The sequence below is a fragment of the Dasypus novemcinctus genome, chromosome 4 (assembly GCF_030445035.2).
Source record: "Dasypus novemcinctus isolate mDasNov1 chromosome 4, mDasNov1.1.hap2, whole genome shotgun sequence".
Taxonomy (NCBI): domain Eukaryota; kingdom Metazoa; phylum Chordata; class Mammalia; order Cingulata; family Dasypodidae; genus Dasypus; species Dasypus novemcinctus.
This window is the reverse complement of record NC_080676.1, coordinates 163,448,193-163,465,606: the sequence shown is the minus strand read 5'-3', so window position 1 is coordinate 163,465,606 and position 17,414 is coordinate 163,448,193. Positions and strand designations below refer to the sequence as shown.

Below are 17,414 nucleotides of genomic sequence, written 5' to 3'. Positions count from 1 at the left end.
GATCGATGCGGAGATGCCTCGAGGCTGTGAAATGGTTTCGGGCTGGGGGTCTTTCCTGAGCGGGCTGAGGACTCCGCAGGCCCTGCCTGCCCCGGATTGGGAGAAGCCGAGGGTGAGCGTCCTGCCCCCGGGCCAGCCGTCTGACCGGCGTCGCGGCGGGAAGCTTCTGGGTCAGCCAGCCCTCTGCTGTGGCCTGCCTCCGGCTTGGGGGAGCTACAGGCCCCCAGATTTGTGTGCTGAATCACAGAGCCCGGGATTAGGGCACAGGTTGGGGTGGCCCCCAGGCCTGCCTGGAAAGGAGCGCGTTTCCTTCCGCCTTCAACTGGGAGGACCTCTCTTGTGTATGTCTTTTTTTTTTTCGATTATGATAAATGTTTTATTGGGAAGTTTAGTATGATATGACAGTAAATAATAAGAGCATCTGATGTAAACTTAGAGGACAGAATATGTTTCCCAGGATTCAGGTCTCCAGAATTCAAAAAAACCTGTGACTGAGAAGCCATGTTCACAATTTGCACATAGAAAATCTGATGCAATAGACATTAAGTTGCTTGACCAAAAGCTACAGTGTGCAAGACCCTTCTGGAACTTTAACTCAAAATCCAACTAAAAGTCCCCAATGTTATGTCATACCATGGATAAACTCTATAAGCAATTATGCCTAATAGTTCAGAGAAAAAATTTAAAGCCTAATATAAAATTGATGTATGCAATCCTAAAATACTGAACAATGTATTAGGACCATCAGAGTAGAGGATCTATCTCAATGAAGCTATCAAAAAATGCGTTTTTTAATTTCAAAAAAATAATTGAGTCTTACAATGAAAAAATAATTCATATAAATTTTTTTTCTCTTTTTGATTCTTTCACTCTCTTTATAATTAATTTCCTATACACTAAACACCTGAAATGTCTTTTAAACGTACACATTCAACCGGCGAGAACAGCGCATTCACCCGCAGGTTTTAACCTAGGGACTGCTGGCATGCAGCCGTGCTGGGTGCTACCAATTCCTGCTGGCCAGTAGCATCGCTCAAGCCTCAGTATTTGCTTTCAAGTTTCCCAACAGAAGAAGGGATGGGGAGGGGGCTGTCAGAGCCCAGGGAGGGCATTCAGAGAGCACTGCCTTGGACAACTACAAAACCCCACAGCTTGGGATGTGCTGCCATCTTTTTTTTTTTTTTAAGATTTATTTTATTTATTTCTCTCCTCTTTCCCCCTATTGTCTGCTCTCTGTTTCCACTCACTGTGTGTTCTTCTGCATCCACTTGCATTATCTGGCGGAACTAGGAAACTGCATCTTATTTTTTGTTGCGTCATCTTGTTGCATCAGCTCTCCGTGTGTGCGGCAGCACTCCTTGGCTGGCTGTGCTTTTTTCACACGGGGTGGCTCTCCTTGCGGGGTGCACTCCTTGCACATGGAACACCCCTACATGGGGATGCCCCTGCGTGGCATGGCACTCCTTGTGCACAACAGCACTGTGCATGGGCCAGCTCCACACGGGTCAGGAGGCCCTGGGTTTGAACCCTGGATCCTCCATATGGTAGATGGACGCTCAAATCAGTTGAGCCACATCTGCTTCCCTGCGCTAACATCTTGTTTCCACCATTTTTCCTCTCAGTCCACTGAAATTGCACTTTATGAGAATGTATCTCCAAATATACAATATATATATCTCGCAACTACAATCAACTTTTAGATGTTCTGATAATATTTAACTTCATGGATTTTACTTTTTAAATCGAGGAATCTCTGCTCCAGAGGAAAAATAACCTTTCACTTCAGATCTGTGCTGTCTTGAACGTTTATAGAAATGAGACTAAATTGCAGAGTTGGGAAGGAAATCTGATTAGGAATTCTGAACTATGAACGAAGCGTCTTTCCTTCCATTTGATTTTGGACCTCTTTCCTCAAGGGTGTTATGTAATGTGATTAAGTGAAAAATGTTCAATTCCATAAACCTCTTAGATGCATATTTTTCAGCTGTGTTGTTAGTTCCTTTTGGAGACAAAAGTAATCAAATTATTTCCAGTTCTCTTGAGTGCTCCAAGAGAAGAAAAAGCTGAGTTGGCTGTACGAGAAGCTTAATTGAGAAGGAAAATGGACAGGGCATAGGGGGGTTGAAGATACTAGAGGACTTTCTTGTTGGCAAGCAGCAGCACATCTTGGAGGACCTCAACCCGGAATTGCTTGGCCCCTTGTAATTAAACAGAGGAATAGGGTTTCAAGAGAAGACCTATTTGCATAGGCATGTGGCCATTTGGGTTTAAGGTGCCTACTGGGAGCAGGAGAGCACATACCACACCAGAGGTGAACGTTAGATCCCACCAGAGGTGAACGGTACATTCCACTGGAAGTGAATGTAATATCCCACCTGGAGGTGAATGGTATATCCCATGGAGGTGAACAGTATATCCCACGGAGGTGAACGGTATATCCCATGGAGGTGAATGGTATATCCTACCCGGAGGTGAATGGTAAATCCCACAAGAGGTGAATAGTATATCCCACCAGAGGTGAGCGTTAGATCCCACCAGAGGTGAACGGTACATTCCACTGGAGGAGAACGGTACGTTCCGCTGGAAGTGAATGTAATATCCCACCTGGAGGTAAATGGTAGATCCCACGGAGGTGAACGGTATATCCTATCTGGACATGAATGGTACATCCCACCAGAGGTTACCATTATATCCCATGGAGGTGAAGGATAAATCCCAATGGAGGCGAATGGTATATCCCACCAGAGTTGAATGTTATATCCCATGGAGGTGAACGGTATATCCCACCTGATGGTGAATGGTATATCCCACCCGTGCAGGTTATAATGAACTGCTGCTCGCTACCTTTGGCACCTACTTTTTTGGTTTTCATTGTACCTGTCTCCTGATGATGCTGCCACACTCTCAGCTGTCAACTTAGTGCTCCTTCGGCTCAGGGCCCACTTTCGAGAACCTCGCCATGCCTAGCCCACTCTTTCTGGAAACCTTCTCCTGTCCAGATGAAGGCTGCTTAGCGGGAAAGTCCAGCCAGGCTTCTGTTCCTTGGTTTCTGTGATCAAGGAACTCTCTGCCTGCTTCGTGAGTTTGTGGATGGTTACTTGCAAGGGAGCTCACCAGGCTTGGCTTTGAGGAGTCCTGCCCTGGGACTGTGGCCCTGGGGACATCCTGTTGCCACCACAGATACTAGGTATTGTTTCTGTTTAACTTTCACAAATCCAGCACCAGTATCAGAACTTCTCAGAGATGGAGACAGTTAAAACCCAAGTAATAAGGATGTAAAAGCTGCATTTAAGTTTCCAATAGAACTTTACTTGTGAACCCTGAAATTGGAATTTCATATCGTTTGCGTGTATCACGAACTATTTTTCTTTTGATGTTTTTCCAGCCCTTTAAAAAGTATAAAAAACGTTTTCAGGCTGCAGGCCGTACAAGAAAACAGGACGTGGCCCAGATGGGGCCTGCAGATTGTAGTTTGCTGACCCCTGAGCTAAAGACAATCATGTTTATCTTGTTCCTGTTGGCCAAATACTTTCCCGTCCTCTTATAGCTAGGCATGGCGTACGATTCAGTTCTGGCTTGTGAGACTTACAGAACTAGATTTCTAGAAAAGCTCTCTCATTTTGTTTTTTCTAGAAAAAGAGAACCTTAAAAGGAAGAAAGAAGTTGTTGCCCCCTTGCTTCTGGTTTTTGCATTTGGTTACGTTGCTCGAGACTGCTGCACCCACTTTGTGACCATGAGGCAACGAGCATGGGGGCCAAAGCAAGCGTGTTAGACATAGCAAGCAGAAAGATGGCAAGAGACGGGCTTCTGGTTGATTATCCAGCTGCTCACTGAACCCTAAAATCATCCGCCTCCATACTTTGTAAGCAATAGATGGTTTTTATGATTTCAAAAAAGGCTGTATTTTAAAAATTCTGTAGAGTCGGGACTAAGGAGTTGACCTGGAAACTTAAAGAGTGCGTCCTCAGAAACACTGAGGGTGGGGAGAGCAGGACTTCCACCTGTTGACTGGTCTCTGGGTCGATATCAACCCTTGAGCAGTTAGAAAGAGCATGGAGTCGAGGGGCCCCTTCCCATTGTGTTCAGGTAATCCTGCAGCCTGCCGTTCAAAGAGCGGGCCCCCCTTCCGGCAGTCACGGCCTGGCTGCTGTGTGGGAGCACCCAATCCCCTTGTGGATAATGCCTTAGTACTCTAAAGAAGATTACTTCTTTTTAAGCCCCTTCCCGTTCTGATCCTGTCCACTGGCAAACGGAGCGTTATTCTTCCTGGGGCGGCAGAGGCAGAGCTGCCCCGGAAAAGGCTCTTGCTTGGTCTTCCTTCTCGTCCTTCTGGGTGGCCTCAGAGGACTAGGGTAGCATCTTGTCCGGTGGCATCGAAATGCAGAGGCAGGTTCAAGTGGATTTTTTAATTAGCCTTTTCCAGCTGAGCACGGAGGAGAGTCTAAGAAATGATTGGTCTGGACGACCGATTTCATTTCGAGCCTGAGGGACCCTGTGGAAAGATTTAAGTCCTGCAGATGTCCAATTAAGCGACTGTCTTTATTGTCCTCACAAGGCTCGAGTGATTTCATTGTGAGCTTTCGAGTCTTGCGCTCTAGAAGTTTTAAATTCTTTTAAAATTCTTTTCCTTTCTATTTTCTTTTACCCAACTGCTTGAGCTATTTATGTAGCAAGGAATGGAGTGGCGGGGGGGAGCTTTTTGTAGAATTGGATACAAAGGGGAACCAACCCTTTTTTGTTGGAATCAAGGCATTAATTAAGCTGTCAGTTTTCTTGGTAAAAATTCTGATTAATTTAGTAGAGAAAGTTTTCAAGAAATAACCGAAGTTATTTGTCTTGTTTTCACTTTAAGCAGTAAGAGGCCCAGGCGGTTAAGACAAAGGACAGTGAATTTTCTCAGGGTCATGTCATTTGTGTGTGTAATTCATCCGGCATCAAAATGTGTTCCTCAAGGAAAGATTGTTTATAGATCATTTATTTTTAAAATGAATAGACGACATTTCTTATGCAAACATTTTTTTGTTCCAACCTTCTGTGAACTCCGGAAAGGCAATAACATGACGGAGCTGTGTGGCTCCTCCTTGGGGATCAGCTTCTGAGAGCGATGCTGCAAGAACCGGGGAAAATGGGGCCGTGCACCTGTGCCGGGAGGAGAGAAGGCGAGATTTTCTGTCGATCGATCTGTGTCCTTTTAGTCTTTGAATCATGGACAGTAGGGTTTGGTCCCTGCCGGGTCACATTTTTTGTTTCAGTGGGGCAGGTGGGCAGGGGGCAAGTGGGCCTGTGCTGAAAGTGGGCAGGCGGGTGGTGGAGCTGGCTGTGCACTTAGGGAAAACTGGGTTTGGAAAGGAAGGGGAAAAAGCCAGGAAGTGAGAAAGGAGGGCAGGGTTCTTACCCTGAACTCTGTGAAATACGGGTCCTGACAACGTTGTTAGGATCACCCTTCCCCTTGGTGCTTTAGCTTCTGCTGACACACCAGAGAATTAAAGAATCTTCTCCTCCTCCCAGGTGGCAGCCAGTGGTGGGGTCAGCAGCACCCTCTGGCCTGCTGGGCTGCCGATGCTTTGGCCACACCCACTGGCCGCACCCAGCCTCTCCACCCCCCTTCCCCCATTACCCAGCTCCCAGCCTGCCCTTCCTCTCCCCCCGCTCATCCTCCCGGCTCGTGCAAGCCTGGCCTTCGGTTACTGGACACTGCTTTCTTGGCATGCTGCCGAGGAGGTTGGCTGACCCCCGTTCTAGAAGCTTTGCCCCTGTGGAGGATTCCACTGCAGATGCTTGGTATTTCTGTGCTTGATATCTAGAAAAATCATCCCTCTAGATGTTCCAGGATCCGTATCAGGAAAAGGGTTCGGTTTATTCCTAATGTAATTACTTGTCTTTATTTTAAGAGGTTCTTAATTAGTTCCTTCTATAATTCTATTTTTGCCATTCTGTGTCATTTTATAATTGTCTGGTATTTGAATTACCCCGCATTTTTGAAAACCATGATGGGTTAAGAAAAACATTTAGATAGAAACAATTTATTACGTATGGGGTCCATTTTTTATTTTTACTTGCGATATCCAGCATTTATTTTCTTTTTAAGGGTTGACTTCCTTTAGCGACAGAACATGGCTAATGGCTTTGGCGCTGTGTGCCTGCAGAAATGTCTGGGGAATTTTAGATCAGCTGGTGTGGAGAAAGAGACTAAAGTAATACTTAAAGAAAAAATTTCTTCATTATGTGTAGAAAGAGCAGAGCAACTAGTTTTAAGCAAGGTAGCTTTTAGCTCCCGAAAAGGCCACCAAGGAAAGTTTTGAAAGGCTGTTTCTAGTTTTCAAAGTACTGCGTAACAGAAATGATGGGAATCTGAATATTCACCCAAGTTTGAAACTTTAAATTCTTCTCCTTGTTCACCTACAAAGTCCAGATTATTTTATTCAACAAAATAAAGGTATGTGTGGTGTGAATTCTTGCTGCTGCTTAAGGCGCTATCCTTTACCTTGCCCCCCTCAGGTGGTGTCTTGTACCGTGGTGGGTGAAGCCATCCAGTTCATTGTCAGCACCGACCCCACCTGCCCCCAGGGCCCGGGGCGCCAGCTGTATGACGTGCGGCTCTCCCCATTTCATTTACAGGTATGTTTTGCAAGTCACGGCAAGACAGTAGGTAAGCAGCCCTGAGTCCCCGGGTGTGGATGCCTGTGTTTTTTTGATCACCATTCATTTCATAATCCTCCTCCTGTGTCTGTAGGAAATCTCAATATGCACCTAATCTTCATTAGGTCTTAACAATGTCTTCTGGTATATAGTGTTACTGAAGCCTCATTGTTATTGGCAGATTCTGTATTTGTGAATCCACCTACTTGCTAAAGTCTATTTGTAACCCTCCCATCAAAAGTCATGGTTTGTGGTCATTTGTGGACAGGTGTAGAGGAGAAAACTTTGCATGCCCCAAAGCCCACCTTCCCAGGTGAGGTCGAACAAGGTCACGCTCTGCCTTCTTGTTTCAGCTCTCATGCTGTAAACAAGTATCCTTTTCACGGTACATTTGGTGCCATGTTTTTCATATTTCGGTGCTTCTTTGTATGTGTGTGAGATTTGGACCCCAAGTGTAGCGCTGAAGAGCTGTCTAGTGTTCCTAAGGATAAGACAGCTGGGAGGTGCCTTACAGAGAAAACATGTGTGTTAGAGAAGCTTGCTTCAGGCCTGAGTCATAGAGCTGTTGGCCGTGAGCTCAATGTTTAAAGACAATGCTTTAAATAAGGTGTCTTTAAATAGAAACTGGAATTACGAAATCATGGTGAATAGTAGTGAGTAATAATGAATCAGGTATGGATCAGTCAATGAGGATGTTTTGACCAGAGGCTCGCAGACGCCTAACCCTGTATTCCCCCAGAGGCAATGGCGCAGGATTTGCTCACTCCGCATTTGCAATGACTCTATAGAACATCACTACCGCAAATGACGAGACTCAACTGTGTGTGTGTGTCTATTTGCGTATGTGTCTCTCTGAACACACACATGCATACTTCCAGGACATGTTCAAGTCTTAACTGGCAGTCCTGTGGGTGTGAACTCATTTGTAAAGTGGGTTTCCGAAGATCCTATTACGTGCGGTTAGATTGAATCTGGGTGGGCCTTAATCCAATATGACTGGGTTCCTTAGAAGGAATGGGAATCTCAAAAAAGTCAAACAGCTGGGCAGGAGGACAAGTCAGGAGGAGACAGAAGGAGGCTGGTGACCATGTGACAGAGGCCGGGATTGAGTTGGAATGGCTGGCCAGCCGCCACTAGAATGCTGCAACTTTGGAGAAAGCATGGCTGGTCATGCTTTGGACTTCTCGCTTCTAAAACTGTGAAACTGTATGTAAATTCCTGTTTTTTCAGGTATTTGTTATAAAGCCCTGACAAACTGAGACAAACACACGGGCATGGAGATAAACATAGAGATGTAAAATAAATTCAGAGGGTGCCCCTCTAACAAAAATAGGTGCTATGGTATTTTTGAGGCATTTGAAGAAATCAGGAGTGTTGATGATGAATAAACTCAGGTAAGGGGCCGTGTAGCTCCCAAGAGTGATCTCTTTCAGATTTAGGTGCTAGATCTCAGAAGTCTCCTACAGCCTGGAAAAACTGCCTCTTGGCTGGCTTGGGCCATTGCTCTTTTTTCAGTTTTGGCAAAAGTCAATACTGAAAGAACCCCTTACTATTTTCGTAAGTTGAGAAATGAATATTACCGTCATTTTTCTGACATGGATTGTTTTGGTGGTCCCACAGGTGAACCTTCTGAATGTCTGAATTGTCAGCAGTTGGTGCGCCTCTCACATTAAGCAACGTGTCCACTGACGCTCTCAGCTAGCCCGTGTTTCCATTTGTGAATTTCTGGGTCTGCTTTAGGGGTCCCTGTGGAGCCAGCGCTGTGCTTCCCCTCCCCTGTCCCTGTGCTGTGGCACTGAGTTTTAGGACGAGCCCAAGTCAGACCAGATTCGCAATCGTAAAGGACGATGATATTCCATATACTTCTATGACAAAAGCGTGCTTCTAAATAACCGAGGCGAGCCAGATTTTCTATCTAAATGTACTCTTTCTGAAATCTAGACCCCCTACCCCACTTCCGTAGCGCTGCTTTTAGAGGGGATTCCTCGGTGTTCAAAGCTCCCTCCCCTCCCCCAGTGTTTTGTGTTAGGAGGTTGGGAAATAACCTTCAAAGCCTGGATGTATTTACCTAACAACCGACTCAGGTTTCAGAACTGAATGAGTCCACAGAGAGTATCAAACACAAAGTGAGGAAATATCGTTCCTGAGGTTGTGTTTATGCTATCATAACGTTCCTGCCATTTTTAGCAGCTCAGAGATAAGTAGCACAATCGTATCTTGGATCTCTTAACACTGTTTGAAAACAGTGTGTGGACTTCCTCTCCAGGCAGAGCCACGGCTAAGGACATGGTAAGCTGCTAGCACGGAAGGCAGGAGGCTTCCAGCTTCTCTGAGGTCCAAATCAAAGGCCACAGGGGAAGGACGCGCCTCCCACCCACCTGGCTAGGGGCGGGGACTCAACCTGGGGAAGGGAAGGAAATGGGAAGCAAGTCTTTTCCATTATCTCTGGTATTATTGGGGCAAGGGAAGGGATGGTGGAAATGGCGGTGAAGCTGGAAATTGTCCTTTCTCTACTCTGCTTCTGACATGAGTGGAGCTTCCTGAGAATCCTGTAGTGGAGTCCAGAGCTCTTCTTTCCTTCCCTTTTATTTACAGGGGGGCAGAGAGAGATGTGTGAAGAGCTGAGATCTTTGCTTTAGGAAAAGCCCCCAGCTGAGTGATAAAAGATAGTGTTTTGGTTTTCTGTGGCTGCTGTGACAAATTACTACAAACTTAGCTTAAGACAATGCACATTCCGGTGATCAGAAGTCTGACATGGGTCACACTGGGTGGAAATCAAGAGGTTGGCAGGGCTGCCTTCCTTTTTTTTTTTTTTTATTTTATTTTATAAAGGGTCTTTATTTGGGGTAGGAGCTTACAGATACCAGGCCATAAAGCATAAGTTACTTCCCTCACCAAAGTCTATTTCCACGTGTTGGAGCAAGATGGCTGCTGACGTCTGCAAGGGCTCAGGCTTCCTGGGTTCCTCCCTTCCAGGGTCTTGCTTCTCTCTGGGTTCAGGGTTCCTCTCTTTCCAGGACTTGCTTCTCTCTGGGTTCAGGGTTCCTCTCTTCCTGGGGCTCCAGCTTAAGGTTTCAGCATCAAACACCAACATCAAAAACCCTTCTGCCTTCCTTTCTAGAAGCTTCTCTGGGAGAGTCCATTTCCTCATTCCTTTGGGTTGTTGGCAGAACTGCATTCCTCGTGGCTGCATGACAGAGGTCTCCATTTCCCGGCTGATGTAAGCCGAGGCTGTTCTGGCTTCTAGAGACCCCCACACACCTTGGCTCGTGGCCCTTCCTCTGACTTAAAATCCAGCAATGGGGGCAAGTCCTCGGGCCACCCCTCTCTGACCCACCTCTTAGCGTCCCTCTTCCGCTTTTCAGGAGTTTGATGGGACCCACCCGGTCCACACCCCGAGGACACCTGGAAAGTCCCTTTGCCAGATAAGATGGTGGCTCCGGGCTTGGGGCTTGGTGTCTTTGGGGACCACTATTCTGCTTTGACTGATGAGGCACGATCAGGTTGGAGACCAGCTAGGGAGGTGGCCCCATGGCCCAGACCAGAGGACGAGGACGCTGGAGTGCTCGGCACCCTCTCTTTTTGGGGGGGACGGGCTTCCATGCCTAGGACTGTACAGTATGCTACTTGTTCATTTTAGATTATTTATTTCTCTCCCCTCCTCTCCTCCCCCATTGTCTGCTCTCTCTGTCCATTCACTGTGTGGTCTTCTGTGTCCGCTTCTATTCTTGTCAGTGGCACCGGGAATCTGTCTCTCTTTGTTGTGTCATCTTGCTGTGTCAGCTCTCCGTGTGTGCGGTGCCACTCCTGGGCAGGCTGTGCTTTTTTCATGCAGGGTGGCTCTCCTTATGGGGTGCACTTCTTGCACGTGGGGCGCCCCAATGCGGGGGACACCCCTGCGTGGTCTGGCACTCCTTGTGCACATCAGCACTGGTGGGCCAGCTCATCACACGGGTCAGGAGGCCTGGGGTTTGAACCGCGGACCTCCCATGTGGTAGGCAGATGCCCTATCGGTTGAGCCCAATTCGCTTCCCTACTTGGTCATTTTACAGGCTGCAGGGTTTTAGGGACTTCCGGCCTTTAGCTCTCGGAGGGACAGCTGGGGCAAGGAAGGCACTGCTGGGGCTGAGGGACATGGTGGTGAAGGGGGAGGTTGGAGGGAGCCTGGGGGGTCCTCATTTCCATTTTGCAAGCACGTCTCTGCCTGCGGGGGTGCTACGCCATCGTCAGTGAAAATAAAATGAATCTCCGAACACGCACGCCACGCGCACGGTGAGGCTCGGGGAGGACCGCAGGCCTCCAGTAACCAAACGTATTTCTTCTTCGACAGCTGGAGCTCCACATGAGAGAGAAGAGAGAGGACATCCACGTTAGGTGGTCCTTCATCAGTGTTCCGGAAATGGCCATTCAGATCCAGCCCAAAGCTCTGAGGGAGGTCAGTCCGTAAGTTCTCGGGATAATTCCGCACATTGGAACAACCGCACCGGGAAACGAGGCTCAGGGCCGGTGTCCGGGTGTTCGCACCCACCTTCTCTCGCCCCCAGCCGGGCCCTGCCCGGGCCGTCGTGGCACTGGGCTCGTGTGTGCCGGCCTCACGCAGCATGGGGGCACCTTTGGATGGATGGGATGCAGGCTCCAGCCGGCATCACCTGGAGTCACCTGGGCAGCCGTGAAAATTCCCGATGCGCGGGTCCCCTGGCCTGTGGTTTCGTAGGTCTGAGAATTTTTTTAAAGCACGCATGCGCCACCAAGTTTGAGACCCACTGCCTGAACAGATCTTGGGTTTCTGTTCAAGGTTCCTAAAGGCTGGGAGCAAATCCCGCTCCCCTGGGTGAGAGCCGCTTCACTTGTAACCATAGCTGACGCATGTGAATCTCATAACTTACTTGTCCACAAGTATTTTAATTTTTCATGCCCTGATATTCATTGCATAGATTTTTTTTTTAGATGTTTGAACCATCACTCTTTTAATGTGCGCGCTTGAGAATTGTCATTTCTACCTGGCTCTTATTCATACGAGGCCACATACCGGGCATGCCCTTGGCCTCCATGCCTCGTCTTTTTCTTCCTCCTTTCCGTATTTTCCTCTCCTTATTCCCACAGCGATGGGGTTGGCTCGGGCCTGATGTTCGCACAGAACAGTTTTATAATTTCGCCCCCAACGCCACTGCTGAAACAAACCCCACCGAAGTTAAGAGTTCTCTCCTGGCGTTTTTGCCTCAGAATATATCACCCCGTGGGGTTACAGATGCTGGGTTCAAAATTACGTGAAGCAGTTTTCCTGTGTGTGGTTGTGTTGCCAGTTTCATAGACGTGAAGTTCATGTGCTTCCGTCAGTATCCGGCCCCCCTGGGCTGTGTGGATTTCACCCTGGTTGTTGACTATGTGAACTGGGACCTGGTTCACACGCTGAAACTCGGGGGCGAGCGCTGCTGGGGAGCCCAGCCCGTGCTCCCCAGCCTCCTGCCTCACGGGCCCGCCCTGGCCACTGCCACGGCCGCTGTGCTCGTCCGGCTGCACCTCACGAGGCGGGGAGCTGCCCCCCCCTCCAGCCAGCAGGTGCTCTGGACACCTGGCCCCCACCCTCCGTGCCCGCTGCTGGTGGTGGCAGCGGTGCGGGTTCAGGAGGATGAGGCCATACCCGGGACCCCGAGCCGGGCTGCGTCCTGACCCCCGAACTCCGCAATGCTCGTCTCTCACCCTCGGCTTCCTCCTCCGTACGGTGCAGGGAAGCTGCGGGAGTTGAGGTACGTGGCTCGATGAAATGTGGCCCCTCCATACCATGGACGGTTACTTGGTCGTAAAAAGGAATGGGGTTCGGACCCACGTGCCAGCCCCTCGAAGCCTTGCCTTTAGAAGAAGCCTGGCACAAAGGACTGCCCCCCGAGTGGCTTTGCGGGTGTGAAATCCTGGATCAGGTGGCTCTGCAGGGACGGAGAGCAGTGGCAGGCGGGAGAGCGGGGAGACAGGGTTTCCTTCTAGGGGTAAGGAGAATGGCGAGAACGTTCTGGAACTAGACTAAGAGCGTGGTTGCCCAGCGTTGTGAACGGACTAAAAGCCCCTGAAAGGCACACTTCAGGATGGCTGGTGTTATGTGAACGTCCCCTCAATTGTTAAAAAAGTAGATCCAGGACCCTCTTCCAGAGGGAGGTGACGGCTCGGCAGTTTAAAGTGCCAGGGTTCGACCTCTGGACCGGCCACTTAGGAGCTTGTGAGCCTCGGTGTGTTAATCTAACGGCAGAGGCACAATCGGAGCCGGTGTGGCTGGGGCCCCCCAAATACCCGCTGTGCGGTGCCTGCTCCCCCGGAAGCCACAGGCGACGCCCTGGCCTCCAGCACAGCCAGCCTCAGGCGGTGCGTTCCTAGCAAATGTTCAACCAGGCGCTCCTTTTAGGATCCCAAAACAAAAGTCATTCTATTTAAAGGAGGCCTCTTGGAACAAACAAAACCTAATCGTCCTGTGCACTAATGGAATCTAAAAAACAGATTCTGCTTGCTTTTAAAAAAACACCTTTGAGATATAGTATTCAGAAAAGTGCACATAAATGTAGAGCTCATTGAATCTCTCACAAACTCAACATTGCTGGGTCCCCAGCACCCAGATCAAGAAACAACAGGATCAGCTCCCCAGAGGTCCCTGGACACCCCTTCCATCCGCTGCCTTCCCGTCCCCAACACGGGTAACCACTCTCCTGGCTCTAGCTGTGTGTTATAAGTCACCTGTGCCGCGTAACAAATCATCATAGACCTAGCGGCCTAAAACAGCCCACATCTGTCATCTCACAGTTTCAGAGGTCAGGGGTCTGGGCCTGCCTTAGCCAAGTCTTCTGCTCAGGGTCTCACAAGGTCACGAGCAAGGTGTCACCCCACCGCCCTGGGAGCTCGGAGTCCTCTCCCAGGCTCATCGGTTGTTGGGAAAACTCGGTTCCTCGCAGCTGCAGGACTGAGGACGCGCCCTGGCCAGCTGTCAGCCGCAGCCCCGCTCGGCGTGGCTCCTGGCTGCGCGGCCCCTCCTGTCACGTCGTGGCGAGCTTGTCAAAGCAGCAGGAGCCCCTCCCGCTGCAGCCTGCTGAGGCCCAGGTTCTGTGCCGGAGCCTTCGCTGGCCATCGCCTTTGTCGTGTTCCACCGGCTAGAAGCAAGTCCCCAGCCCCCTGCGCTCGAGGGAGTCCCCAGGAATGTGACTCTTGGGGGGGGGGTCATCTTGGAATTCTGCCCGCCACCAGCAGCAGAGACGAGTTTTCCTGTCTTGTGCTTTCACACAAAGTAATGTTTGTGAGAATCCTCCCTGCCCGCCGCGCCGGCTGCCCCGTGCCCCACCCCGTTAGCTGGTGATGGCATCTGGGGAGTTTCCAGGGTGCGGCAATGATGGGTCCTGGTGCTGCAAGCATGCTAGAGCTGTGACCACATTTCTGTTGGGCATTAACCACTGCGGATTTATAGGTTGTGATCCCCGATAACATTCAATTTTTTAACCTTTTTTTAAAAATTTCTTTTTTTTTTTAATGTTACGTTAAAAAAATATGAGGTTCCCATATACCCCCCCACCCCCTCCCCCCACTCCTCTCCCCCATAACATTCAACTTTTTGATTCTCATTCTTCTTGGCCTTTTTCATTGACTCGAATACTTTTTTTTTAAAGCAGTTTTACTGAGAATTTTTCACATATCATACAGTTTATCCAAAGTGTACAATCAATGGCTTTTAGTATAACCACAATGTTGGGCCTTCAGGACTACAGAAAATTTTAGAAGAATTCCACGACTCCAAAAGGAAAACCTCTACCTCCTGAGCAGCCACCTCTCAGTCCCTCTCCTTCCCCAGCCCTACATACCACTAACCTAATTCCATCTTCATAAATCGGTTTATAGTTACATTTTATATAAGTGGAATCATACGATATGTACTGTTTTTTTTTGCCTGATATTAACATCTTGTTACATTAACGTATTGGTTCTGTTTCAAAGAAAAAAAGGAAGGGAGGGAGGGAGACTGAGACGATTTGCCCAGAAATATTTTCATTATTTCTCCGTGGCATGTGTCTTCATTTTTAGGACTTTTTTTTTTCAACCGAATATATTTATTTTACTTTTTTGTTAAAAGGCAGTACCGGGGATTGAACCCGGGGCCTCTTACGTGCGAAGCGGGCGCTCAGCCACCGAGCTACACTCCCTTCCCTAGAGTTTAAATAATGAGCATGGATTGCTTCTAAAATCAGTAGAAAGTCCCCTCTCTCCCAGACAAGGCTGTGCGAACTCCTCCGCCTGGCGGCACAGCCTTCTGGAGGCCGCGGCGGGACCAGGTGTGGGCTGGTGGCCCTTCGCTTTGTTTCAGGGACCCGGGACGAGAGCCGTGCGTTTCACGCAGTCTTGCACAGGTGCTCGGGGGCGAGATGGCCGGTGACGCTCTCCCCTGTCCCTAGGGCCAGGCCACGGAGACCAGCGCGCTGTCGGACGCGCTCAGGGGCCTTCTGAGGCACCTGGTCAGCGCCGCCTCCCCGTCGGTGGTCCTGAGCACACGGCCCACGGCCGTCAAGGAAGTTCAGGTAAGCCCGGCCAGCTGCGGTGCCCTGACCCCGCCGGAGAGCGCCGCGGCCCTCCCGGGGCGTCTGTGTGTCTTCCCTGCGCTAGGTGGAGGGGGCTAGGTGACAGGTGCGGCCGTGGCCTGGGGAGGCCTCCGCAGGCCTGCGCCCGGCCAGGCCTGCTCCTCTCCCACTGATCTTTGTGCCCCCGGCCTGGACTTCTCTCATCCGCGTGGACTCAGCGCCCTGGCTGTTACCCCTCCAGCTTGGCAGGAGGGGACACCGAGTCGTGAGGATGCTGGGAGCAGGCAGAGCCCGGGCCCTGGAGGGGCCGGGACGACCTAAGGCCGCGTGGGGAGGCCCGAGCCCCCCCGCCGGGGACAGGAGCCCCGGCCTCCTGGGCCAAGCACACCTCCTGCGGGCAGTGCTGGGCGGCCAGGCTCGGGCCCTCCGCGCCGCCCGCTTTCCCTAGCGCTGTCCCCGCGGCCCCTCGGTGCCTTGCGCGCCGCAGTCACCGCCGCCTGCTCTCTTCCGCCGCCACTGACCTCGCTTTGCCTTCTTCTGCAGACTCTCCAGTGCCCTGCGCCCACTTCTCAGGAACCCTGCCCTCCCAAGCCCCCACGGGCGCACAAACTGAAACTGCTGGTGAGGAACCTCCGGGCCTCGCTGCTCCAGGACCCGGGGGCTGCAGGTAGCAGGGGCCTCCCGCGGGGCTCCTCACGGCCGGGCGGGCTGTAGGGGGGACGCTCCTGCAGTGCGGGCAAAGCGCTTCTGTCCCGGGGGCATGGGAAGGGATGTGCCCTCGGGTTCTCCGTGGCCTCTGGTTTCCTCCTGAGGCCCCCTCGGCCGGGTCTCAGGTGTGGTTCCTGTCTTTGAAGACAAACACCTGGAAAATAAACGTAAACATTTAAAGGAGAGACTGTAAAAAATCATAACTTGATTTTGCATAGGTGAAATCTGGGTGAGGAACGCAACCCCATGGCAGATTTGCCCTTCTCTTTAGTTTTGCGGGTGCCTGTTGTTTTTTTTTACTATTTGACACATCAAGACATCCAGTGCTTATTACTCATGGTATTCTGTTTGCGAGCACTGAATGCTTGCTCCTGGGGACGTCACAGTGGGGTTCGCCCGAGCCTCCGGCCACAGCGTTTTTGTCAACCACGGATGCCTCGCCCTGTTCTATGCGCGTTTCTAGTATTGAAGACACCTGGGGTAGCGCGCTGTCTCGTTCCCTGGCCTTGAACTCGGGGCCTCCGGCGTCCTGCCCCATGCTTGGAGGAAGCTTCTCCAGCTCATGGTTTCCCATGAGGCTGATGGTCACCAGGCAGCACTTCAGCGCTTTTCAAAAGCATAACCAAAAGCACCAAAATGCAAACCACCTGCCCCTCTGTTGGCCGCCCAAAGGTCCCTCCCTTGGCCCCTCGTGAAACTGAAATAAGACGGCAGGTTGTCGCCTTGTTCAGCCTCAGCTCGGAACGGCACGTTGGGCGATCCGGATTTCCTTCTCTTGGCGCGTGTCCACACGTGACCGCAAAAGTGCTACGCTTATTGGTTTCGTGATTACAAGTAGGTTTTAGCGAGTAGCAGCTTTGCCAATACGGAATCTGTGATAACGAGACTGACCGTCTGTGCTAAACGTGCCTGAAGGGTGCAGCTTCTGCTTCCCTTAGGAAACCGCGCGGGGGCGGCTTCCGGGGACTCTGGCACTCTGAGAGAGCAGCTGCTGCCTGAGAAAAGACAAACGTGCTTTTTCAGGTGACTCTGAGTTCTTACCAAGGTTCCAAATGTGTAGTAGCTGAGACAGAACTTCTTTTCACCATGACTCTGTTTTTGTAAGAGTGGGAATTTCTGTCCCCACCCCCCACAGATGGCTCCCTAGTCTGTCTGCTCATTGTTTGCTTGTTGTCAGCTCATTGTCTGCTCATTGTGTCTGCTTGTTGCGTCCACTTGTCCTTAGGAGGCACTGGGACCTGAACCCAGGACCTCTCATGTCCAGGCAGGTGCCCGACCACTTGAGCCACATCTGCTTCCTGCTCACTGAGTCTGCTTGTTGTGTCAGCTCATTGCATCAGCTCATTGCTTCTGCTCTATGCATCTACTCGTCTTCTGTAGGAAGCACTGGAAATGGAACCCGGGACCTCCCATGTGGGAGGTGGTGCTTGAACCACATGTGTTCCCCTGGGAATTTTTTTCTAACCATCTGAGAATATTAGGGGTCACATCTTTAGTTGCAGTTTCTTTTCCTGGTTTTAAAC

General features: G+C 50.4%; 1 protein-coding gene across 2 annotated transcripts in view; it reads left to right on the top strand.

Moving 5' to 3' along the window:
- The window catches only part of C2CD2 (C2 calcium dependent domain containing 2), a 58,875-nt gene that overhangs the window by 17,054 nt on the left and 24,407 nt on the right, over positions 1-17,414 (top strand). For both annotated transcript variants that reach the window (XM_004466300.5, XM_004466301.5), the window contains exons 3-6: positions 6,500-6,619; positions 10,971-11,075; positions 15,061-15,183; positions 15,727-15,850. In XM_004466300.5, coding sequence (XP_004466357.3) covers positions 6,500-6,619; positions 10,971-11,075; positions 15,061-15,183; positions 15,727-15,850 — 472 coding nt within the window. The remainder of the gene's footprint in view (positions 1-6,499; positions 6,620-10,970; positions 11,076-15,060; positions 15,184-15,726; positions 15,851-17,414) is intronic.